The 26,156-nt window shown below is 42.9% G+C and overlaps 3 protein-coding genes, 1 long non-coding RNA gene and 1 other non-coding gene across 11 annotated transcripts in view; 2 read left to right on the top strand and 3 right to left on the bottom strand.

The window, feature by feature from the left end:
- MATN2 (matrilin 2) overlaps positions 1 to 6,976 on the top strand; it is a 136,366-nt gene extending 129,390 nt beyond the window's left edge. For 3 of the 7 annotated variants that reach the window (XM_045454111.1, XM_045454115.1, XM_045454110.1), the window contains 5 exons: positions 2,053 to 2,205; positions 3,463 to 3,534; positions 3,884 to 4,018; positions 4,398 to 4,496; positions 6,419 to 6,976. In XM_045454111.1, the coding sequence (XP_045310067.1) occupies positions 2,053 to 2,205; positions 3,463 to 3,534; positions 3,884 to 4,018; positions 4,398 to 4,496; positions 6,419 to 6,474 (515 nt within the window). In that variant the 3' untranslated portion in view covers positions 6,475 to 6,976. The remainder of the gene's footprint in view (positions 1 to 2,052; positions 2,206 to 3,462; positions 3,535 to 3,883; positions 4,019 to 4,397; positions 4,497 to 6,418) is intronic. The other 4 variants (XM_045454114.1, XM_045454112.1, XM_045454117.1 and 1 more) reach the window with 2 other exon arrangements.
- Positions 6,977 to 7,559: 583 nt separating this feature from the next.
- Positions 7,560 to 26,156, bottom strand: part of LOC123585703 — a 21,697-nt gene continuing 3,100 nt past the window's right edge. Inside the window, exons 3-5 of the long non-coding RNA XR_006706377.1 lie at positions 20,002 to 20,010; positions 9,258 to 9,262; positions 7,560 to 7,640 (exon numbers count right to left, since the gene is read on the bottom strand). This is a non-coding gene — a long non-coding RNA (uncharacterized LOC123585703). The remainder of the gene's footprint in view (positions 7,641 to 9,257; positions 9,263 to 20,001; positions 20,011 to 26,156) is intronic.
- Positions 11,806 to 15,919, bottom strand: RPL30 (ribosomal protein L30). The gene is made up of 5 exons (XM_045454119.1): positions 15,839 to 15,919; positions 15,680 to 15,731; positions 15,272 to 15,417; positions 12,644 to 12,774; positions 11,806 to 11,910 (listed from the first exon to the last, which is right to left on the bottom strand). The coding sequence occupies exons 2-5, from the start codon at positions 15,698 to 15,700 to the stop codon at positions 11,861 to 11,863; spliced, it is 348 nt and encodes a 115-aa protein (XP_045310075.1). The 5' UTR covers positions 15,701 to 15,731; positions 15,839 to 15,919; the 3' UTR covers positions 11,806 to 11,860.
- Positions 12,086 to 12,217, bottom strand: LOC123587097. Its single transcript, XR_006707153.1, has one exon. It is a non-coding gene; the product is annotated as a small nucleolar RNA SNORA72 (small nucleolar RNA).
- Positions 24,860 to 26,156, top strand: part of ERICH5 (glutamate rich 5) — a 25,210-nt gene continuing 23,913 nt past the window's right edge. Inside the window, exon 1 of the mRNA XM_045454118.1 lies at positions 24,860 to 25,338. Coding sequence (XP_045310074.1) covers positions 25,281 to 25,338 — 58 coding nt within the window. The 5' untranslated portion in view covers positions 24,860 to 25,280. The remainder of the gene's footprint in view (positions 25,339 to 26,156) is intronic.

The raw sequence follows: 26,156 nt of genomic DNA, 5'->3' as shown, positions 1-26,156 counted from the left end.
AAGGAGGCCATTTTATTGGTATTGTACCTCCTCTTTCTATTGTCCAAGAATAGAACATTGACTCCTTTTCCTCTAGCCCAATAGAATAGTAGCCACAAAAAGTGTCCTGCTCTGAATCATATGAGTGGACTGTGAAACTGGCTGCTCATACACAGTTCCTCTGCTTCCAGACTAGCTTGCTAGAGCTCATGTCAAACCCATGAACCCCACTAGCCTGCATTTTTTAAGTTTATTTCTTTATTTTGAGAGAGAGAACAAGTGGGGGAAGGGGCAGAGAAAGGAGAGACAAAATCCCAGTCTCTGTGCCATCAGCACAGAGCCTGATGCAGGGTTCGAACTCATGAACTGTGAGATCCTGACGCGAGCTGAGATCAAGAGTTGGATGCTGGGGGGCGCCTGGGTGGCGCAGTCGGTTAAGCGTCCGACTTCAGCCGGGTCACGATCTCGCGGTCCGTGAGTTCGAGCCCCGCGTCGGGCTCTGGGCTGATGGCTCAGAGCCTGGAGCCTGTTTCCGATTCTGTGTCTCCCTCTCTCTCTGCCCCTCCCCCGTTCATGCTCTGTCTCTCTCTGTCCCAAAAATAAATAAACGTTGAAAAAAAAAAAAAAGAGTTGGATGCTGAATCTGCTGCGCGACCCAGGTGCCCCACCTCTACCCTGCATTTTTAAAGCGCACACGGGGAAGCATCTTGTTTCCAAAGACAGTGGTTAGCCCTCTTATTTGTCCCATTAAGACCCATCTACCTTACTCTTTCCCCTACTTAAATTTCCACAAATCACCCAAAGACAGGTAAGTGGGAGGTGAAATTTGGTTCTAAAACCAACAAGATATGGGGTGCCTAGGTGGCTCAGTCAGTTAAGCATCAGACTTCATCTCAGGTCCTGATTTCATGGTTCATGGGTTTGAGCCCCGCATCGGGCTCTGTGCTGACAGCTCAGAGCCCGGAGCCTGCTTCAGATTCTGCGTCTCCCTTTCTCTCTGCCCCTCCCCAGATCATGCTATGTCTCTCTCTCTCAAAAATAAACATTAAAAAAACTTTTTAATCAACAAGATTTACCTGAAGTGACATCCTCTGATGACTTTAATTATTCCTATGCATAGCTAATATAATCTTAAAATAGTAGTTCTCCTTTTTAGGGAGTTTGATCAGGTCACTGGGCTCCTGGACAAATATGTTGAACTCGCCTATTGACCTTACACAGACTTAGAACAAGACATAACTCTTTCCCCTTGGCTTAAAGAGCCATTTTTATGTGTATTTAAAATTAAAAAAAAAAAAAATCTAGCCTAATGAATTAGCCAGAGCAAGATATCAGTGCTAAAAAAATGTTGAAAATCAAGCAGAATTTAAGTTCTTACCATGTTTTACTTTCAAGTGAAGCACCTATGGAGGAAGGCAGTCTAGTGATTTCTGTTGTTTAGAAAAGCTTTTGGAGCAATTTCATGTCCCCGTTGAAATCTAAGGTTGGTACTTGGGTTTGTTCTTTCTTTCACACTTTGGGGATTTCCACTGGTCTGCAGATTTCCCTTTTCAGTTTAGCACCCCTCATAAGGCTTTGTCCTTCCAAGAGATGTGAGTGGAGAGCAGCTTCCCCTGCCCTGCCCTCCCACCTCCTCCTTTAAGGATCCTGTCCTGTACCTTGGAGAAGTAGAATCTAGGTTAGAAGGTCATAAATTGACCTGTTTCTTAGAATTCTCCCCGAAGAGATTCCCATTTAGTAAGCCATAAGATAGTGCTCTTTTCTACTTTATCCCTAAGGCTAATTCAGGCAGAAGCTGAAGGTTTGTTAAATGACCTTGCCCTGAGCTGAGCAACAGGTTGGTGGTCTAGCTCCCAACTTCCCCCAGAGGTTTCACCTTCCTCCCTCTTGGAAACCCCTCTTTGTTTTCCGTAGGGCCAAAACAGAAATGGTGGAGAAATAAAGGGAGGGGGACATGGACCCCTCAAGTCACACCACTTAATCCCCACCTGGCTCTGGGTGCCGTACAGACAACTTCCAGACCCCGGGAGCACAGCTCTAACTACCTTGTTCTTAATTTGCTCTGCAACTTAGGTATAACTATGTATGCTGTCGGGGTAGGAAAAGCTATTGAGGAAGAACTACAAGAGATTGCCTCTGAGCCCACAGACAAGCATCTCTTCTATGCCGAAGACTTCAGTACGATGGGAGAGATAAGTGAAAAACTAAAGAAAGGCATATGTGAAGGTACTATCGCTTACCTATAGGAGAGGTCCTCAACATCACACAGGACGGCATGGACCCCTGAATGAGAAATTCTCAACCTCTTCCTTCAAAGTGCTTAAAAAAGTGCCTCCCTGGTGTTCAGGGCCAGTAATGCCTGGAAACACTAAGCACAAAAAGGGGAACGGGAGAGAGAGAGGACAAAAGGAACAGCTAGAATTGATGAGTGCTTGCTGCGTGCTGAGCAGTATGATAAATCTTTTGACACACCAGTATACTTAATCCCCAGAAAACCCCCACAGAAATGATCATTTAACTACGAAACAACCATTATACACATCAGAGAGCTGATGCGCAATTTCAGGATATGCCTATGATGGAGTGGAAAGGGGTTCATATTTCAAATTTTTAAAGAATGCCTTCCTGCACGGAGCACTCCTATTTACAGAACGTAGATTCCATTATGTCCAAGAGCTCCCTCTGCTTATCTCCACTGCACTCCTGGGCCAGGAAGCTTCTCTATAGCAGCTCTGCCCAGCTCCCCTAATGTCCCAGGTTCAGTCACCAGTAAAATCCCAAGCGAAATCATGTGTTTCACTCCTCTAAAGGAAAGAACAACGAGATGAAGGGGGACCCAGGGAGGAAAGGCCTTTCGAATTTCTTCTTTTTTTTTTTAATTTTTTTAGATGTTTATTTATTTTTGAGAGAGAGAAAGACACAGTGTGAGTGGGGGAGGGGCAGAGAGAGAGGGAGACACAGAATCCGAAGCAGGCTCCAGGCTCTGAGCTGTCAGCACAGAGCCCGACACAGGGCTCGAACCCACGAACCATGAGTTCATGATCTGAGCCAAAGTCGGACGCTTAACCGACTGAGCCACTCAGGCACCCAGGCCTTTCCAATTTCTGATGCGAGTAGATTTGATTTCACCTCTAGGCTGTTTAGTTCAAACTGGAATGTCCAGTGGAGCCTTTGCCACTAGAGCTTAGTCCTTGGACAACTTTAAGTTTCTTCCCCACCCACCTTGTAGACATGACATTTTTGGAGGCGTTCTTAAGGAAGATGCACTTGAGCGGTCCAGGTTTCTCTTACTAGGGAACATCCCCAGAGTGATCTTGGATTACCCTGGGAACCAATTGCTTCTTGAAACTGGCATCACCAAATAAAACCAAAATCCCCTGGGTTACAGCTGGTAGGTAAGGAGCTGGTCTGGGACCAGTTTCCTAAAGAGCACACATGCATGCAGACAGCTGTCACTCCTGTTGGTCATCTTTTTCCTCTCAGCTCTGGAAGACTCCGACGGAAGTCAGGACTCCCCAGCAGGGGAACTGCCAAAGAGGGCCCACCAGCCAACAGGTAAAATCCTAAAAAGCCAATAGGTAAATTTTAAAAAGCAGTGTTTCTAGAACCTTTGGTGGATGCTTCCACCCTCAGACAAAAGTTGTAAAGGAGTGAAAGTGAGTAAGATTTGAATTACGTTAACTATGGCTTTTTTCCCTTGGTCAGATAGGAAATATTTACTCTCCACTTTAAGCCCTATTTGGTAATAGCCTCTCTGCTGAGTCTTTTGCCACAGTATGTCCCCAAAGTAAAGCCGTGTACTACATGCTAGGAACATCAAGTACCTTACTGAGACAGCTGATGGCTGTCTTAGAACCACAACCGTGGTAAGCAGGTTTGACTTCAGTTTTCTTTCTCTTTACAGAATCTGAGCCAGTCACCATAAATATCCGAGACCTACTTTCCTGTTCTAATTTTGCAGTGCAACACCGATATCTGTTTGAAGAAGACAGTGTTTCACGGTCCACACAAAAGCTTTTCCATTCAACAAAATCTTCAGGTAATTCCAAATACAGTATTACTAGAAGGGAACGTGATATCAGCCTCTTAGCTTGCCAACAAACTCAGCTGAGAGGAGGAAAAGTAAGGAGGGAGGAGGAACCAGGATAGAGGATAAGAGAACAGCTTAAGTAAAATGAGAACTCAAAAAAATTTAACTGAAAGAAACTGGGGCAGCCTTCCCTGCAGTCCACACGAAAGGCAGTGTTGGAAGTGTACACGGCCCTTTCCTGGTATTTACTGGATCTGGGTGTGCGGAAAAAGTTGAACAGTTCCTTCATTTTGGTTTCTTCCGTATGCTGATTCAGTCCTATTATTATGCATCTGGGAAGCCTGGTGGGTTATAGAGGTGAGTGAACACTTTCCGTGTGCTTTCTCAGGAAGTCCTTTGGAAGAAAAACACGATCAGTGCAAATGTGAAAACCTAATAATGTTCCAGAACCTTGCAAATGAAGAAGTGAGAAAGTTAACACAACGCTATATCCTTTTCTAGTATTATGCTTCTATGTGCAATGCAAAGAATCTTACCAAACTTCACAAATCCTATTTGTGCGTGTATATCAAATGAAGCTATTTCCATGAAGTCAAGAGTAGTGAACTCCCAGAAAGGCTTTTTTACTTAAGCAACCTGATAGGTGTTTGAGAGCCAAGGGCAAGCCAAGCTTCGTGGCCAGGGTCAAGCACGTAGTTGCTATCTGCTGTTCTAGGGGTTTAGCAGGAAGGCCAGTCTGCCAGGAAAGTAAAAGTCTGCAAAGTAAAGAGAAAACAGACTGAAAATTTAACTGCCTTTCTGCTGGGAGGAAAAGGAAATGTACTGGGTCTGATGTGCATCAAAGGTACAGTAAATACAGGCAAAGAATGTGGACTGAAGAGGTTTCAAACTCCATCTAAACTCCAGACCTTTCCTTTGGCCCCAAGCCATACTGCAGCCACAGTTGGTCAGTGTGTAGTTTCTAGAAGACTAGGGTTTTTTGTTTGTTTGTTTGGCAGCAGAGATCTTTTATATCAGCACTCTAAGATGAAACATGCTATCAAGGGAACAGCAGGGTCCAATGATTCATTAAACCAATTATTACAAATAAAAGGAATGCTTTGAGATAATGGAGAAATGAGGATTCAGTGTTTTTATACTGCCAGCTGCTCTGAACTTCAAATTACAGTAAGCTTACTAAAGCTGGCTGATGTCTATCTCCACATGCATCAATTAGCCTATAGGGAAATGGTTGAATCCTGAACTATCTCTGTGCCAATGGCTTGATATAATAAGGAACAGATGTAGCAATTCCCTTTCTGAAAGCTGGAAATATGCTCCCTCAAGTAAAACAACCTGACAGTGGTTAACGTGGGTGATGAATCTAGGCTCTCACTCTGTCACCAAGGGGATGGGTGGAGGGGATTAAGGAGCTTACGTGAAGACAAATGCTTGTTCTAATGCCCCTCTCCTCTGCCTTTTCCCACCCCACTTCTGAGGGTGTTTCAGAAGTGACTAAGGAAGTTACATATAAGAGCATAGGGGTCCCTGGGTGGCACAGTCGGTTAAGCGTCCATTTCGGCTCAGGTCATGATCTCGCTGTGCTTGAGTTGAGCCCCACATCGGGCTCTGTGCTGATAGCTCAGAGCCTGGAGCCTGCTTCTGATTCTGTGTCTCCTTCTCTCTCTGCCCCTCCCCTGTTCACATTCTCTCTCTCTCTCAAAAATAAACATTAGATTAAAAAAAAAAAAGAGCATAGGTCTTAAGACTTCAAGGCTGGTACCTTTTCGCTGTATCTGGCATCATGGGTGAAAACTCCCCAATCTCTTTTCTTTCCTGACATTATTTACTAAGGCCTCATCCTTCTCTTCACATTCCCAACATTATCACTCTGGCTCCCAAAGGTGTGCTATGGCAAACTACTTTACAAGCACACAGATGTGAGTAGAATTAAACATTTTTCTAAAAGAATTTTAACTGAACTCTCTGGCTTTGATGTTAAAGAAACATTTAACCTGAAAGAGATTTATAGTGTTGATAGCATGTGTTAAATGAAAACCTTCAAGTCAGAGTTTAAAAATTCTTAACAGAGGGGCACCTGGGGGGCTCAGTTGGTTAAGCATCCAACATTGGCTCAGGTCATGATCTCATGGTCCATGGGTTTGAGCCCCGTGTTGGGCTCTGTGCTGTCAGTTAGAGCCTGGAGCCTGCTTCGGAGTCTGTGTCTCCCTCTCTCTTTGCCCCTCCCCCACTCATGCTCTGTCGCTCTCTAAAAATGAATGAACTTTAAAAAAATTAAAAAAAAAAAACTTAACAGAAGTGGAAAAATTTTTATTTTTCAGGACAAATTTTTATGTAGATAAATCGTTTGTATTTGAATGTAAATAAAAACAGGCAATTCAGATTCCTCTTCCTTAATTTGAGATTTACTAGAAGAAATGACACAGAGGATGGAAGCCCTGGAAAATCGCCTGAGATACAGATGAGGATTTGAAATGCTCTACATATTTGTACATCGTATCAAGGCTGACAGTGAAAGCAGTTCGGAGCCCCAAAGCTCAGGCTGTTGTTACTTCTAGGTTGTCAAGTAAAACATAAGTAGTACTGAGAGAGCTGGTTTGCTATAGAACAAAGACAAAAAGTGTACACTAACTTGTATACATTTATTAAGAAAAATCCTTCAGAATCCTAAAATGCGATTATCAAGTGAGAGCAAGTAAGCTATGCAAGATATTCTGTAACATACTGTGGACCTGATTTGCTTTTGCCTTGTCCTGCCTTAGTGTGTTGCAATCTCATTTGACTACAAAATTGTTTGCAGTCTGAATTCTGTAGAACACTGGCCATAGGAAAAGCTATTTTTTTGTATTGGACTTTTACCTTGATATATGTATATGGATGTATGCATAAAATCATAGAACGTATGTACTTGAATTAACAAGTTGGGATTTTTTTTTTTTTTACACAGTATTAAAGTTCACCACTTCAGAGGATGGTATTCTGTGCAAATATTCCTAGTTTAACTTTAAACACAAGGTTATGTGTATATGGGAAATGGTCAATATGCATTTGAAAAAAAGTATTTGGGGCACCTGGGTGACTCAGTTGGTTAAGGGTCCGACTCTGGATTTCAGCTCAGATCATGATCCCAGGGTCGTGGGATCAAGCCCCACGTCAGGCTCTGTGCTGCATGGACCCTGCTTAGGATTCTGTCTCCCCCCTTCCTCCACACACTCTCCCTCTCTCAAAAAATATTTAAACTTGCTGGCAATCAGGAAAATGCAAGTTAAAACAATCAGCTTGGCAAAAATTAGTATGTATGACAAGGATGTAAAAAATGGAGCTCTTGTACACTACTAGCAAGAATGCAAACGGGCATGCTCGTGCAAATGGACATTTTAGTGAAACTAAAAATGCCCACAACCCTGCACTCTAGCAACTGCACTTACCAGCATCTAACTAGAGGACTTTAGCACATACAGGCAAGGAAACCTGTACAGAATGTTACTCGAATTTACAAATTAGAAATAACCTAATCATCATCACAAAGAGAACTGTCAAATTGTAGCACAGTCCATACCTCAGAACTACTATCCATCTAAAAGGAATGTACTAAAAAAAATAAAAATAATTTAAAAATAAAAGGAATGTACTAGGGGTGCCTGGGTGGCTTATTAGGCTAAGCATCTGACTCTTGATCTCAGCTCAAGTCTTGATCTCAGGGTCATAAGTTGGAGCCCTGCATTGGGCTCCCACTGGGTGTGAAGCCTACTAAAAGAAAAAAATAAATCAGGGAACCCAGTGGCTCAGTCTGTTGAGCATCTGGCTCTCGGTTTCTGGTCATGATTGCATGATCTCACATCCCTGAGAAAATAATAAAGTTGGAATATAAGGGTCAAAGGAGACATCAAGTCTTTCAAAGCACTTAGAGCAGCAGGAAACAATACAGGTAACAACTTCATGAAGAAATGAAGACCCCCAACATGACATCCTTCCCATGGAAGCTACTGTATTTGAGGCCAAATGATGCTTTTTAAATGAAACACCTTTAGTATGCTTGTTTAAATATTTTAAAATGCGTGTTTTCATCAGAATGTCCTCCCAAAAGGCAGTGTGGTAGAGTGAGAACATCTCAGCTTCAATCCTATCTGAAAATCACTGGAATTTAAGTATAAAAGTTGTGTGGTTCAAAGTATCAAACCTCAGTTTATATTTGTATTTGAGTCATCCAGTTGACCCTGAAAACAGGTTTTCATGAGGAAGTATTGATTTAGGTTGGCCTTACCTTCTGAGATACACTTCTAGTTCAGGCATTGCTTCCTTGGCACAGTTGTACTTCACTTTTTGTTGAGTCCCTGCTCCCCCTAGTGGCTCTAGACTGTACCTCCCCCCACTTCATTTTTGGCTATTGAATACATTTCATCATAAGGTTTTCAACTTTCTTCATATTGGGAAGGAAAATGCCTTCATAAGAAAAAAAGGTCTCCAACCAAGTCATCACATTTACATATTAATCCAAGATATTTAAGATTATCTAGAATCTGAAATACTTCCCCATTTTCCTTGTTTTGTTATTTGTACATATGTCTCAGGTGTTAAAAGTTTTGCATTCAGGTTTCATTATTTGTGTGACTTTTCCAGGCCTTGCTTTCTTCATCTGTCAAATGGGACTAACGGTACTATCTCAATGGATTGTCAAGAGGATTAAATGGCTTAACATGTACACTACTTATGTTTTTATTCTTCAGCCTCCTAGAATTATCTGACACAAAGAAAGCAATTTAAGTATATGTTGAGCAAATGAATGCTCTGCTTACCTTACCCTGAGGAAAGTACTTTGGAAGATTCCTACTCCTAAATTACCTTTTGAAGCAAAGACATAGGAATAGTAAATTATAGTAAATGTACAAGATGTTCAAGACCTACTATAAACAAGACAAAGATGAAATTCTGGCCTAGAAAGCCACAAGCATATCAATGAGAATTCAATGTTTAAACCCTAAAGTCATTATTCACCGTTTGAACTCCTAAGTGATAACAGAGAGTCTCTGTCCTCTAGGATCTTAGTTTAGTGAGAAACAAATGTGGCTAATGTTATAAAAAAAGGTTCTATGGTAACTCAGAGGCACCCGTCTAGACTGGAAGAGGATGTTGGAGTAGGCCTGGAAAAGGAGGGGAAGGAAACCAGATGCCTCTGCACACAGGGGGAGCATACATCTAAGGGGCAGCTGGAAGATTTGCAACAAAGCAAAGAGAATTTTCCATGAACCAGATCTTCCAGAAGGCCCAACTCATTGCATTCATGGCCACCAGCCTCAAGTTTGTTTTCTTCTCTACGTACCTTTTGCCCCTGCCACCATACCACACCGATTACAATTAATACACTCCACAATGACCAACCTCTTCTTTCGGACATTTTTATCTCCAGACGTAACAACTCAGTACAAGTATGGAATAAATCCATTTGGCTGGAATTTCCCACAATCCCCTGCATAAGAGAGCTTCCTAGCCAAACACATTACTTTGATTATAATTGGAAAATTACATTTAAAAATGCCAACTTAGACCTTCCCAGATCTTCCTGACCAGTGGTATTTTCTCCAATTCTGGCAGCATTTTAATGGCACTTCATCACAGCTGTCCCAGGCCAGAATGGGTGAGATACATTTCCTATCTACTAGCTTTAAAGTCGTTTTCTCTGAACTGTAAATTCCTTTCTTGCTTAAAACAAGGAGTGCACGAAAAGCACATATAAAGAAAAGGCAAAAGCCGAATGACCTTAGAGCGTATTATCACTACCTAGAAGCCCCTAAAAATCACCAATTATTTCCTAAAAGCCATCGCTCCAAAATGCCTGCAGCCACAAGTCCTGCAACAGAATCCTTACAAAGAAATGGTACCCTGGTATTGGCAACAATGTATTCTTTCAGGTACACCCCTTAACTAAATTGAAACTGGTCAAACTGGAGGGAAAAATAATCCAAAAATAACCCAAGTAGCTGCAAGCTCAATTTGAAAGGCAAAATTTATCAAGTAGAAAATAAGCACCACAAACTTCCTTAACCAAGGGCAACCATTTTTAACTAAGGAACAGACTAATGGCATTAGAGACCAGCAGTAGTCCGACCAATCAAGTCTTATCTGACAGATTTCAAACATTTTAAACCACCTTGGGGATACCAGTCTCTGGATGTGAAGATAGCAGCACTTCAGAACATTTACAGGGGCACCTGGGTGTCTCGGTCGGTTAAGGGTCCAACTTCAGCTCAGGTCATGATCTCACAGTTCATGAGTTTGAGCCCTGCATCAGGCTCTGTCCTGGCAGCTCAGAGCCTGGAGCCTGCTTCAGATCCTGTGTCTCCCTCACTCTGCCCCTCCCCCACTCACTCTCTCTCAACAATAAAACATTAAAAAAAATTTATAATTTTTAGATTTTCATATCTCTGTGGCTGTTGGCCAGGAGATGCTACTTTGAAAACATGGGGTAACATTTGGGGGTGTCATTACAATATGGAAGAAACATGAATAAGAAATATCCTGCAGTATTCAGCCCTCCACAACAAAGAATTATCCCATTGAAATATGTCAGTAGTGCTCCCAAATTGAGAAATACTGACGAACCAGTAAAACTAGTTGGTAACAGCTACTCTTCATATGGTATCCGTAACATCAAATTCCAGACATAAACTAAAATTATGTAATGTTATCTTGAAAGAGACCCATTCCCCCTTCTATGAAACTGGGAATCTGACCCACCCATGGTTACCATAGCAATTAAAGCCTCAGGGGTGCCCGGTTGTTCAGTGGGTGAAATGTCAGGCTGCTCTGGTCACAATCTTGCAGTTCCTGAGATGGAGCCCCAAGGCGCTGGATTTCGGGCAGGTGGTGTGGCGCCTGCTTAAGATTCTCTGCCCCTCCCCCACTGGCATGCTCAGCTCCCAAAAGAAACAAAAAAAAAAAGTCTTGTGACATTCCAGAGCATATTGACGGCCTCATCAAGGTCTCACTCATCTACCACCCAGTTTTGGGTAGTACAAGAGTTGGGTCATCTGAAGTCCAAACGATATGATATGGTTATTTCCGACACTTTTGCAGCCTTAGAGCACAGCATTGCATACAGTATACCCCACCAGCAACATTTGACTCTGTAAGTCAAGATATATCTACAGTATTTTTCCCTAAATTAACTCCTGAGAATGTTCCAAGGGAAATGTGGGAAAAGGGTTCCAATGGACATACATGGAAGATGTAGTATGCAGCTTCCTAAAAATCTGAACACCAAACACTTCACAGTGCTATCTTCCAGGAATAAAATTATATAAAACAAATGTTGGGCAACTGGATTTAGCACTTATTGAAGACCTGGGATTATTCTGAGGGGCTCTAAGTACATTTCTTCTACCTGAACCACTACACACCCTTTGGAAAAATCCTTCTTCATTAAAGTTCAATAGAACTTTTCTCAGACTGAAAACATTTCAGGTGAGGATATTTCATTTAATCCTCTCTGCTACTCATTTGTAGATACAAGCTGCCTTATGAATTGCAATTCTGGTTAAATTCTGGGTATTGATCTTTGCTGCCTCTCAAACATATTCAAATAAAAAATGCCAACAATATTCCAAGATTGGAATCTCTTAAAAATCTAGTATAGGAAAGGAACTCTGCACTCCCTTTATAAAAAGGAAAATGGCAACTGAGATGTACAGCTATTAACCCAAGTCTTGCCACCGTATCTAAGTGCCTCATCCTCTCAAATTCTATCTTCAGGAAAATGTATGGGAACAGAAAGATACAAAGAAAATAACGGAAATGAATACAGTTTTTAAAACAAGCTCTAGCCAATTTTATTAACGAAAAATTTTACGTGATTTACTTTTCACCAGTCTGTTCTGGCATGCTTCGAATGATATCAGAATCACCTGGAAAATAAGACAAAACAGTTTTACAATTTGTTTAATGGCAACTGGTAATCATCAGATTGGCAATGGTTATCTTCAAAAGTTGTTACACTAGGTTTGCTGTCATTTCTCAAGGATGATCAGATACCTAGAGTCACAGACATTTTCCACGGATGCATCATGTAAGTCAGACTTGGTTTATCACCAGCATTGATAAAACCAGACCTAGGGAAAGAACTAAGTCTGGGGACACATGCATGGTCTTAATATAGCGAATGTTTAGCCTGCCCTGATTATTACAAAATCAGAACAGCGAGAATATTCGCAGTCTTTTATGAATTAATTAAAAACTCCTAAGTTCTAAAATATAACATGATCTGTATTTGTAGCCACTTCTTTTTCTCAACTGAATCTTTACCCATCTGTCCTTAGGCAGCCAGTAAGGATTCCTTTCTACTATTTCATTTGATCCCTCCTCCCCCCTTTATAATTTCACCTTTACCAAGGTCCTAAATTTTAAGGGCTTCAAACAGTTTTCATAATCTCAAAGTAAAAAAACTTCATTTACACCAAGACCTATCATAACGTACTTATATCCGTTATCAATTTTCTGTGAAATAAAACTACAGGATATCCCTTGCCATATATCCATATTCTGAATATCTGAACCTAGTTAGCAAAGATATTTGTATACCAAAGAGTACTTGTAATTACATTATAAAGGGAAAATTCTTTTATGACTTAAAAAACATACCTGGATCAATAATAGCCAGTGTGCACACTCTGTAGTATTTCCCACACGCTGTGCCCAATTCAATATTATTGCCGCTGTAGTGATGGACACCAGTTTTGGCCAACATGGCATAGTATTCTATTTCAGACTTCCTTTGGTAAACAAAAGACAAATAAATAAATGCCATACCAAATGACTGACAGATTAAATGTTACTATTTCCCTCAGAAGTTTTAACTTCCAACAGTCATCAAATCAATAATCACCCTAAAAAAAGTATCATATCCATTAGCCAATACAAACCATCCTTTCCTTTGGTCTTTTCTAAGAAATGGGACACCCAGCAAATATCTTCTGAATACCTATGTTTAAGACCATAACTATGCTTATGGAAAAGAGGGCAGGATGTGAAATAAAAATATTTACTTAGCATTTACTACACATCAGACACTTTACATAATCCCACAATAACCTCTTAAGTAAAACATACTCATTTTTTTTTTTTAACTAATAAAGACGTCCAGACACAGATCAGTAAGTGGAGGTTCCAGAATCCAAACCTGTGTTATGTTTCAAAGATAAACTATTTCTGGAGGTGCCCAGGTGGCTCAGTCAGTTAAGCGTTGGACTCTTGGTTTCAGCTCAGGTCATGACCTCAAGGTTTGTTGAGTTCAAGCCCTGTATTGAGCTCTGTGCTAACGTCGCGGAGCCTGTTTTGGATTCTCCCTCTTTTTGCTCCTCCCCTGCTAGTGCTCTCTCAAAAATAAATAAACTTTAAAAAATTATAAAAAAAAGATAAACCACTTTTATCACTCTCTGGTGCTCTGAATCCTAGATGGGGAATGATACTACTTACATAAAGTTAACATTTCTGCGTCAATTGAGTAGACAAACATTAATGGTTTTACAAATTAGAAGAGTCCTAACGGAACCTTGCCACTACTCAAAATATGGACCCACAGACCAGCAGTAGTGTGGGTGCTTGTTAAAAACGCCTAATGTCAGAGGCACCTGGGTGACTCAAATGGCTAAGTGTCCACTGACTCTATTTCAGCTCAGGTCACGATCGATCTCATGGTTTCATGGTTCGTGGCCCCTGGTAGGGCTCTGCACTGACAGTGGGGAGCCCGCTTGGGATTCTTGCTCTCCCTCTCTCTAGCCCATTTCCTGCTCCTGGGCTCGCTCTCTCTCTCTCCAAATAAACATTTAAAAAATTTCAGGGGCACCTGGGTGGCTCAATCCATTAAGCGGCTGACTTTGGCTCAGGTCACAATCTCTCAGTTTGTGAGTTTGAGCCCCGCTTCGGGCTCTGTGCTGACATCTCAGAGCCTGGAGCCTGCTTCAGATTCTGTGTGTGTGTCTCTCTCTACCCCTCCCCCATTCTCACTTGGTCTCTCAAAAATAAACATTAAAAAAAAAATTAACAAAAAATGCATAATGTCAGGTCCCATCCCAAACCCATTAAATCAAAACTGCATTTAATAAGATTACCAGTAATTGTGTGCACATTCACGTTTGAGAAGCACTGACATAGAAGGTAAGCCTGAAGACCAAACCATGGGATGGGATGGAGGACAGAGCACTCCAGGCAAGCCAATTATGTACAGACACCCTATATAAAATGCCACGAGGTTACGCATTACCACAGAAAAAATGCAGTGTAACGGACTGATCACATGGCTTATATTCTGTACAGTCCAAGTCTCTTTAACTTATTTTCCATGCTAAGTTCAATTTCAAAACAGTGAGGTCAAGCAAAAACTTGGGGAACTAGAAATCTGTAGCTCCACAGCCAGACTGAGCTTTTCTTACCTTAGTTTTACTATACTGTAACAAGTTCAAAAAATGGGAGTACTTTTTTAAAAAACTTATTTTTGAGAGAGAGTGAGAGAGCAGGGGAGGGGCAGAGAGAAAGGGAAAAAATCCCAAGCTGGCTCCAAACTGTCAGCACAGAGCCCTATGCTGGGCTGGAACCCACTAACCCACTAACCCTGAGATCATGACCTGAGCGAAATCAAGAGGGGACACTTAACTGATTGAACCACCCAGACAGCCCCAAAACGGAGTACTTTAAAAAAAATTTTTTTTTAATGTTTATTTATTTTTGACAGAGAGAGAGAGAGAGACAGAGCATGAGCAGGGGAGGGGCAGAGAGAGAGAGGGAGACACAGAATCCGAAGCAGCTCCAGGCTCTGAGCTGTTAGCACAGAGCCCGATGCGGAGCTCAGGAACCGCAAGATCACGACATGAGCCGAAGCTGGACGCTCAACCGACCGACTGAGCCACCCAGGCGCCCCAAAACGGAGTACTTTTCAAGAATGACCAAAAAGGCATGACACAAAATACATGGAAAAACAAATTTCTGTGCCTCCCTCAAAGTTTGACGTTCCATGGTTTTTCCCCTTCTTGCCACACTTCTCCGAAATATAAGCTTACAAAGAGAAAACATGATGGGGGGGGGGGGGGTGGTTCAAGACCCAAACACCACAGAAGCATCCGTAAATTTTCTGCAGGTGCTCGCTCCTAAAACAAATTTTACATAAAGCCGAGTTAGTGCTACCCCGATTGCCCAAGCTTACACTCCTGGATATTCACTTCAATGAATATGCAGTGGACGATACACACACTCAAGGTTCCTTGGATTGATTACCTCAAGGCTGGGCAGTTGTTGGCGAGGATGACCAGTTTCGCTTTGCCATGTCTGATCATTTTCAGAGTCTGCTTGTACCCCAACACGTACTTCCCACTTTTCATAACGAGTTGGAGCCTAGAGTTGATGGACTCCAGCGACTTTTTCTACAAAGCAAACATTTAACACGGACCTGAAGGCCTTGTTTTTAACCATCTCAAAACAGAATCCAGCTTTTTGGAAGCTGACCCCTTTAAGAAAAACCTCCTAAGTCTAGGGTCCCAAGTCACTGAGAGGACCTCTCGGTTTCCTCTCGGGTCCCTCCAAGCCAGTGAGCATGCTGTCTTCCCGGTGTGCTCAGATCGGCCCACCCCGGCCTAGACATTCCTCCACGTGAATCGGCTTCCGGCCCTGCCCCGCTTCACTCACCGTCTTCTTTGCGGCCACCATCTTCCTGCCTTAGGTGCGGGGCGGACCCAACCTAGAACATACAAAGGACAGGACAGGTCGTTTAGGATCGGAACTCCAAAGAGCAACTCACTGCGCTGCCAGTGCGGCCCGCACCTCGGCCCCGCAGAGCCCACTCACCAGAATCAACCGCCAAAATGGCCGGGAGAGAGAAAGGAAAGAGTTCCCACAATGCAAAGCTCTTCACTGCAAAGCCGGGACGCCGGAACCGGAAGCAAGCCGCAAGCGGAAGGGGCAGGGCAAGAAGAGGGGGACTGCTGCAGGTCGCTGTTAGTACTGCCAGTTAGAGTGGCGGTGGGGTTCTGTGCCTTCTCCTCCTGCGGGACTTAAAGCTGTGTCAGTGTGTTGCTCCCAGCTGCCGACTCGAGGAACGTCGAACGGGGCGGGAGTTAGAGAAGCCGACTGAGGGTGAGGCGGGAGGGGCGGTGAGAAGAGGCGGCTGGATTCACGGTCTTGGCTGCCGCTGAACTCGTCTGTACCGAAGCCGCGGCTCGTGGGGAGACTGGAGGAAGACTTCGGTGCGCCTCTGCTCCCGGGTCTACCTTCCCGCGTCAGTTCCGCGCGGGCCGAAGCAGCTGTGTGCCCTCCCCTGTCTTCGCCCAAGTTGCCGGCCTCTCGGAGAACGGTGGCGCCCACGCGCTGGCTTCCCCAAACTCACCTCTTAAGTGGCGGTGTTAGTGCGACCTTGTAAGCTCAATTTGCAACAGAGAGCAATAAACAGGTCTAGTTTAGAAATCTTTTTGTTGTGAACGTTGGACCTTGATATAAATGTCCAGTGAAGGATCATTCAAAATAGGAAGCACAGAGCTTCCAAAATGTACCAGCACCAAAAATGTAAAATCGGACCAATAGGTAAGCTGTCATTATGTGTCAACTTTTAGGAATCAGGAACAGTCACAGTTGCTCAAAGACATGTGAACAAGGATATTTATTTTGGTATTATTTTTGATAGCAAAGGAAATCAGAAACATGCTCATCATTTTTTTTTGTTGTTGTTATTTTTTTCTTTAATGTTTATTTTTGAGAGAGAGAGACCGAGACCGAACACAAGCGGGGAAGGGGCAGAGAGAGAGGAAGACACAGAATCTGAAGCAGGCTCCAGGCTCTGAGCTGTCAGCACAGAGCCTGACTCTAGGCTGAACCCACGGACTGCAAGATCATGACCTGAGCCGAAGTGGGATGCTTAACCGATTGAGCCCCCCGGGCGCCCCAAATGCTCATCATTCTGTATGTATGTATATATGTGTAATATATAATGTATATATATAAACAAACCAATACATGTGTTTGTATATGCATACAAAATTCAAGTCTGGAAAGCTAATCATCAAAACTTACCACTGGATAAGATATGAGAAAAGTGGGTGATGAGAGGACATTTTTTACCTTAAATATTTCAGTACTACTTGAATTATTTCACAGCATGCATTATGTAAAGTTCCTTATTAATCATAAAGTGGTGATTTAAATAGATCTTGTGAAACATCAGTTATATCTGAAAACAATATTTCTCAAAGAATGGCTCCCAGATCACATAATTCAGAATCACCTTGAATTCTGACTCTTGGACCCCACCCAGGTATGTGGAAGAAGTGTTTGGTGGGGCTTGGGAATCGTTTTAATAAGCAGCCTCAGTGATTCTTATAAATACTAGAATTTGAGGAGTAAGGACCTAAAGAATGAGGGGCGCCGGACTGGCTCAGTAGGTAGAGCATATGACTCCTCTTGATCTTAGTGTCATGAGTTTGAGCCCCATGTTGTGGGTAAAGGTTACTTTTAAACACACACACACAACTGAAGAATGAGATAGGCAAGTTGTTTTTGAGGCATGCCTGCTTAGGTAAAGACATAAACTAAATTATGAAGCCTTGCACTTTTATACTGAGCCCTATATTTTCAAAGCTTTTTAATACTAACTTTCTCCCAAAGTAATCAGGATAGAGATCACCCCCATTTTAGAGATTAAATGATTAAAGTACTTGATATGACTTTCCTGGGGCACTTTTCATTATATGTTACCAAGTTTCTGGTCCTTACTATATATGTCCTCTCTATACTTTAAAGAAAGGCCTTAGTTGCTTTCTTCCAGGGATCTTATTATTATTTTGAATTGGAAGACAGAGAAGCCCAAAACACTTATTTTATGTATGAAACATGACCACAAAATATTTGAGAATTCTTCCTAGGGGATCTTAATGGATTTTGCTGTATCTCTATGGAGACAGATTTAGGTTCTTGGTTTTTGTTTTTCTTTTCCTTTTTTTTTTGGTTTATTTTTGAGATAGAGTGCAAGTGGGGGAGGGACAGAGAGAGAGGGAGACACAATCCGAAGTAGGCTCCAGGCTCTGAGCTGTCAGCACAGAGCAGAACAAGGGTATTGAACCCACGGACCATGAGATCATGACCTGAGCCAAGTTGGACACTTAACCAACTGAGCCACCCAGGCACCCCAGGTTCTAGGTTTTTCTATTTAATATCTGCATGACTTGGGGCAAATTGTCTAAAGGTTCTAAGCCTCAGTTTCTTCATCAGAAAACTAGAATAATATGTCTACTTCATAGTATTGTTGCGAGGATCACAATAAATGTAATGGTGTATAAAACATCTAGCATAGCCCATAGTACAGAATAAATGGGCAGTGAATATTAGTTCTCTTCCTCAATCCAACTCCTACCTCCCTAACCTCCCCAACCTCCCCAGCACAGCCACCCCCCCCATACCTAAAGTCATTCACAACATCATAAAACCTATGCACTAGGGGAAGAAACACTTGCAATACAAAAATGACAGTCAAATCTTTTGGCTCAAGAAGATTTTATAAAATTGTGGCACCTGGGTGGCTCAGTTGGTTATATATCCAACTCTTGATGTGAGCTCAGGTCTTGATGTCAGCTAGGTCTTGATCCCAGGGTCATGGGATCCAACCCCACATTGGGGTCTATGCTGATGGTGCGGAGTCTGCTTAAGATTCTCTGTCGGGGCACCTGGGTGGCTTAGTTGGTTAAGCATCCAGCTTCAGCTCAGGTCATGATCTCAAAGTTTGTGGGTTCAAGCCCTGCATCGGGCTCTGTGCTGACAGTCTGGAGCCTGCTTGGGCTTCTCTCTCTCTCCTTCTCTCTCTGCTCCTGCCCTGTTTGTACTCTCTCTTTCTCTCAAATAAATAAATTTAAAAAGATTCTCTCTCTCTTTCCCTCTGTCCCTCTCACCCGCTCACTTGGTCTTTCTAAAATTAAAAAATTTTTAATTAAATTTCCCACCTTTGTATTTTATTAGAGCAGAAATTGGCAAGCTTTTTCTATGGAGTCAAATAATATTTTAGGCCTTTGAGGCCATATGTTCTACGAGGCAACTACTCAGCTCTGCTGTTGTTTCACAAAAGCAGCCATAAGCAATATATAATGGCTGTGTTCCAATGAAACTTTATTTACAGAATCAGGCAGCCGGCCAAATTTGGCCTGCAGGCCATACTTTGGTGACCCTTGTGTTAAAATATTACTCTTACTATTATTAAAAATGGGTGCTTTAAGTCATGTCCTCATTCTAAAGAGATGTATGTTGAAGTATTTACAGATGAAGTGTCATGATTATCTGCAACTTATTTTTGAATTGCTAAAATAAATGTAAATAAAGTCCTAAATGAAGGTAGACAGTTGGGTAGAGCAAATGCAGCAAAGTGTTAACAATTGTTGAATTTAAAGTGGAGGGTATTTAGGTATTGGGTGTATTATTCAACTTTCTTGAGTTTGAAAATCATCATACTAAAAAGTTGGGAAATATATATGCTTTAAGAAAGGACTTTGCCATCTAGATATCATTTTGTTTTTTTCTGGATGCCCATCTGTAGCATTTCAGAGTGATTTTGAAAAAATACCAACAGGTAAATGTGATAGAATAGAATTAACACAAGGCTTTGGATTTCCATTCACCAAAATCGCTGCTCCAAGATTCTGAGAACTCTGCAGGCACCTGCATTCATTGTGCTTTTGGTTTATACTTGTTATGGGAATTAAAAGTGACAGGCTGCATTCCCGGTTAGAGCAAATACTAACAAGTTCTTATGATATTCATTGGTTCAGTACACTGGCCCATCCCCTTAAGCAGTTAAAACTATCATATTCATTATCATCGCTATTACTTAGTGTCCAGATTAGGAAGTGGCCCGTTAATACAGGTGACCCTTGAACAACTCAGAGGTCAGAGGCACCGACCCCCCACATTTTCAAAAGCCCATTGTATAACTTTTGACTCCTAAAAAACTTAACTACTAATAGCCTCCTGTTGACCAGAAGAGCCTTATCAATAACATAAACAGTCAGATAATGTATTTTTTATATTCTGTGTATTATATACTATATACTTACAATAAAGTAAATGAGAAAAGAATATGTTCCTAAGAAAATCATAAGAGTAAATACATCACAGTTCTGTATTGGAAAAAAAAAAATCCACATATAAGTAGACCCTTCCAGTTCAAATCAATGTTGTTCAAGGGTCAGCTGTAATTTGGAACTCTATTTGTCTAACTCAACCTTCACATTCTTAAGTCACCCGGACATTAAACATGCTCAGAAATCTGGTGAGGGAGGGACAATGAATCCAAGTGAAAAGATCCTGTAAACTGAATGAATGTTGGTGACCTTTTGACTAACTAAACACACATAGACCAATATAAGAATTCTGAACCATTAGAGGACAAAGGGGAATGAATGCTACCAATTCCTCTGCACCCTTTCTGCCTCCACAATAATAAGGAATCCAAAATATTTCTTCTGTTCTCCTCTCTGTTCAGACTAGGAATGCTCCAGACTGCACTGGATTAAAAATAAGCCAGGGAAATGCTTTCTCCTTTTTTTTTTTTTTTTTTTTAAACCATTTTTCCATCCAAGGAGCATAGGTTTTTTATATTCTTGGATACAAAGAACCCAGAATACTTCATTCACTATTTTACTATAGAGGGGTGACATTTTGGGAAAGTAGTGTCTATAAATGTCTTTGGATTATTTTATATTTCTTAGAGTCCATTTTTGAAATTTCAGTATAAGTGGGGTTACTATGTTTCTAAGTGTCCATAATAACATTTTACATATTCAGTAATTTGAAAAGCCTGCCATGTACATGTACTTTTATCCTTAATAAAGCTGTAATACACAGATTAAGACACTGATGTTTTTTGCTTTTAACTGGAACTTAATTAACTTAATACTATACATGATGTAACTATGTCATGCTGATCAGAAAATGTCACTGATTAGCTAATGGAGAAATAATAAATGCAAATTTGTGACATCAAAATATGAGTATGCCGAAGAAAAATGATAAAAGGACTCCTTGGAGGTGAAAAGACTTATGAACTATGCTTTCAAGATACAACTCAATCAAGGTACTATTAGCATTTAAAATCGCAGTATCAGGTATGTATTCAGGTATTATCAAGAATAAGACAGGACAGGCAATTGCTAAGAAGGAGAGTAGTCATGGAGAGGGGGAGGTAGGGTAATCATTGTATGTTAGTCTAGATACTTAAGTTGTGAGCAACAGAAACAAACTAGCTCAGTTAAGCATAAAAGGAAAATTATGTTGTAGTTTACCAAGTGAACAGGAAGCTCGGAGAGTAAGACCCAGATCTGTGCATACTGGTCATGGGAGAAGCAGTACCATTTATTAGTCACTGGTTCAGAACACTCTGCAAACCACAGGATAGCACTCCAACCTTCAAAGGGGTTTTATCTTGGTGCCATAAGGGAGTGTTTACTGTGCCCTTCCATCATCCTATGGGTTTCGCTCCTTCTGGCTATTAAGGTAGACGAGAAGACCAGTAAATCACATAGAAATTAACCTATTACGTTCCTTGTCTCATAGTAAAGCGAGTTATTTAATAAGATACACCAAATGTAATGTCTTGGTATGTAATGTCTTGATGATACCATCCACTAATGGATGGTGCTGCCAGCGGCCTGAAGTGCAGGAAAAGCAAACATAATCCACTGTCTATTAAAATAAAGATTTTCTAGGGGCGCCTGGGTGGCTCAGTCGGTTGAGCGTCTGACTTCAGCTCAGGTCACGATCTCGCGGTCCATGAGCTCGAGCCCCGCATCAGGCTCTGGGCTGATGGCTCAGAGCCTGGAGCCTGCTTCCGATTCTGTGTCTCCCTCTCTCTCTGCCCCTCCCCCGTTCATGCTCTGTCTCTCTCTGTCTCAAAAATAAATAAATGTTAAAAAAAAAAAATTAAAAAAAATAAAGATTTTCTAGTGCTTCAAAAGAGGTCTGATCACTCTTTCACAAGGTGGCTGATAGGTCCCCTCAAATTATAGGTGCCATTTTGGAGGCTTACACTTGGTTACTCTTACTGCTGCTGGCAAACTGGGCACTTACCCAGGGAAACCATGTTAAGTGGAGGAACATGGTATTGAGCATATATATGGCTTCTCTCCCTGTTCTTAGAGCCATTTTATTCCTGAGTTCATTGAGCAAGACTTGAGGTGGCTCATGAGAAAGACTTTCTAACATCCACAGGACACCTGATTAGTATTAGTCACCTGATTATAAAATGCTTCCTCTGAAGAAAAATGGAAGAGACCACGGCTTGGCTGACAAATTATCTCCAAGGAAAAGTAAGATACCCCAGTCAAAAAATAATTGATGGGGAAAAGAGGAAACTTAACTGGGCTCAGTAAGCATGAAAACATTAGGACTCAGAGAATTTCAAGTTAGTGTTCATATTTAACCAATCTTGGGGCACCTGGGTGGCTCAGTCGGTTGAGCATCTGACTCTCGAATTCAGGTCAGGTTATGATCTCCTGGTTCGTGGGATCGAGCCCCGCATCAGACTCTGTGCTGACAGCATGGAACCTGCTTGGGATTCTCTCTCTCTGCCCCTCCTCCCCCTCTTTCAAAATAAATAAATAAACTCAAAACAAAATCTGTAAGTTATTGCAGCTCTTTTGAGGAAGAATGGAGTTTTGAAAAATTTCACTAGCTAAATAAAATTAAATGTGACTTTAACTTACAAAAGCGTCGGCTGAAGTGGGAACCTGCTCTGGACTGACTTGTGTCCCCTCCCTCCCCCATTCATATATGGAACCCCTTACCCTCAATGTGACTCAATGGGGAGGTAGGGTTTAGGAGGTAGTTAAGGTTAAATGAGGTCATAAGGGTGGGGCCCTAATCTGTTAGGGCTGTGGCCTTATAGGAGGAAGAAGATTCCACCCCAACCCCTATGTGAGGACACAGCGAGAAGGTTGCTACCTGCAAGCCAAAAAGAGTTCTCACCAGAAACCAAATTGGCCGGTACCTTGATATTAGACTTCCCAGGCTCCAGAACTGTGAGAAATAAGTATGTTATTTAAGCCACCCAGTTTATGGCATTTTGTTAGGACAGCCCAACCTAACAGCCTTTTGATAGTATTTATATAAGACATAAATATTCCCCCAAATTTTGGTCTATTCTGCCAGGTCCATTCACATACCTCTCCCCCTAAACTTCCTTTCACTAATCCTGTCAATTTACTCAGGGACTTGGAATCCAACCAAATCCTTAGCCACTCTCAAAGTACTTCTCTTGGGACATGGTAACCCTGGATAGAAGGCTAGAAGAGTCATAATATGTATTTGTAATGTTGTAAAGTGTACTTCCTCAAAGACACCCAGTCTCCTCCTCACTGGAAGGGATTTGTGAATTGATTGCTGGGGTGGCCTAGGCTTTGTTGGGCCTGCACTGCAGGAAGGAAAGAAAGAGGGGAAAAGTGAGAAGAGAAGGGAGCAGGAAGGGGAGGAGAAGGGGGGGTAGAGAAGGAAGGGAGGGAGACCTCTAAATACACTGTAGAGACCATAGCTGTGTACCCCTATGGCCCGTGTAAGGAAATATGCCAAATTTCAGGCAATTTGAGCATCCAAATCAGTAATGATGGTGTTATGGTCTGAATCGTGTTCCCTCATTCATATGTTGAATTCCTAAACTTTATAATATGGCTCTTTTGGCGACAGGCCCTTTAAAGAGGTAATTAAGGCAAAATGAGGTCATATGGGCGGGCCCTAATCCAACATGACTGGTATCCTTATAAGAAGAGGCAATTATAGGGTGCCTGGGTGGCTCAGTCAGTTAAGCGTCCAACTTCGGCTCAGGTCATGATCTCACGGTCCGTGGGTTCGAGCCCCGTCGGGCTCTGTGCTGACAGCTCATAGCCTGGATCCTGCTTCAGATTCTGTGTCTCCCTCTCTCTCTGACCCTCCCCCATTCATGCTCTGTCTCTCTCTCTGTCTCAAAAATAAATAAACGTTAGAAAAAGAAAATCACCATTTGATAGCCATCATAGTAATAACTGATCCCAGCAGGAATGTTAATGTATGCTAACAGTAGCAGATAAAAGTTTGATGAGATACAGGGTATTAGTCTTAAAGTCTTTCCCCATAAATTATGAAGAGTAAAATCGTAACTTTTTGGCAGCAAACCTGGCAAACACTACCCTAACTAATCAAAGTTAACATCACCAGCAAGGGGACATCATGTGCCTATGTTACAACATAACATCTTGTATTCCAGCCCAAACTGCATTGCCTGAAAACAGTCATAAGGAAACATCAGACAAATCCAAATTGAGAAATATTCTACAAAATAAATGGCCTGTTCTCTTTAAAAATGTCAAGGTCATGAAAGACAAAGTCTGGGGAACTACATCAGATTAAAGCAAACTAGGGGCACCTGGGTGACTCAGCCCGTTAAGCGTCTGACTTCAGCTCAGTTCATGATCTCACGGTTCATGGGTTCGAGCCCCACGTCGGCTCTGTGCTGACAGCTCAGGGCCTGGAGCCTGCTTCAGATTCTGTGTCTCCCTCTCTCCCTGCTCACACTCCCTTCCCTTCCCTGCTCCCTTCCCTGCTCCCTTCCCCTGCTCCCTTCCCTGCTCCCTTCCCCTGCTCACACTCTGTCTCTCTCTCTCAGAAATAAATAAACATTAAAGCAAACTAAAGAGGCATGACAACTAAATGTAATGTGTGGTCCTGGATTGGACAATTGGCCAACGTTGAATATGAGGTGGATTAAATAGTATTAACAGCAAACTTCCTTGTGGTAACACAACTGCTGTTATGTAAGAACAGATCTGCCGTCCAAAGCTGGTCTACCAATCAATAGCCACGGGCCACAATCGCCTCCTCCCCCCTCCCCAGCTATTTAGTGATGATTCAGATGAGCCCTCCCAGTCCTTCGTTCTCTCCGGGGCATCCTCCCTATGCCTCTCTGAGTCTTTTTTCCTCTCCTCCTTGACCCCATCTTCCACCTCCTGCCAACCGGGCTCCCTGTTCCTGTCTTCTGCTTCCTCGTTCCCGCCTGCCCGGCCCCCTGGCCCCTTCCACCTCCCGGCGGCAACCTTCCCTCGCAGGTGCGCCCGGCACCCCGGCGCTCCGCTGTGCGCTTGCGCTGTGCACCCGCCAGAGCCGGGCCAGCCGCCGGAGAAGCTTCTGCGCCGCCGGTGCAGTTTGCGCGGGATCCGAGCTCCTGGCCGACGCTCGCGCCAGGCTGGGACAGGTGGCTGCGCTCACCCACAAGGCCGCCCTTCTGCCCGCGATGGGCTGCTCCAGCAGCACCCTCAACAAGGCCGGCGACGGCAACAGGCTCCGCAGCGGTGAGCAGGGGACTCGGCTCCACCCTCGCCTGGGCCTCGGGGTCGCCTTGCTCCCTAGGGTTCCGAAAGGTGCGACCCGCCCGGCAGGGGGCGGGCTGCTCGCTGAGGACGGGAGTGGAACCCAGGGCAGAGCGCCCCTCCCTCCCGAACCCCGGAGCGCGGGTGCTGGAGCTGCGGCGTGGAGGTCCCGGTGCGCCCCAGCCGCGCGCGCTGCCGGACGCGGGAGGCCGAGGGCTGGGCCCGGGGTTATCCGCGGGGCGAGCGGGGAGGTGGCGTTAAACCCCTACCGCGCTTGGCCGGGGGTTCCCTTAAACAGATGAGTAATTTCCTGCCCTTACAAGAGGTGCTATTTAATCTCCCAAAAGTACGAACTTTCAGATCATATAAAGCTGCAAATTCCCTGGGAACCATTAGTTTCTGGTCCTAAGGAGAAGCGTGATCCCCGTTTTTCTACCAAGACCTTGCCCTTCCGTCAGCATTTCAGCATCAGAGATGGTAACGGATGCGGAGAGCACAGATGGACATTCACTCCATCAAGTAGGATCCTGCACTTTTGAAGAGGTCAGATACACTTCCCCTGCCCTTTGCTTCAGTGTTTTCTTGACGAATATGCGTGCCATGTAAAGTGGTCATCACCGAAATTCAACAAATATATTTTGAGCGTCTATTATGAGATAGCCAAGTGCCTGGCTAGATGCTGGAGATACAAGTGACCCTACTTTTGAGGGTCAGGGATAGAAGAGACAGGCAATAAACAAGTTAAACGAATGATTAAGATACGTTTCTGACCGTGGTAAGTCCTGTGAAAAGAGTAAGCA

Source organism: Leopardus geoffroyi, chromosome C3 (assembly GCF_018350155.1).
Source record: "Leopardus geoffroyi isolate Oge1 chromosome C3, O.geoffroyi_Oge1_pat1.0, whole genome shotgun sequence".
Taxonomy (NCBI): domain Eukaryota; kingdom Metazoa; phylum Chordata; class Mammalia; order Carnivora; family Felidae; genus Leopardus; species Leopardus geoffroyi.
Note: the sequence above shows the minus strand (reverse complement) of the source record. Positions and strands in the feature narration are given on the sequence as shown.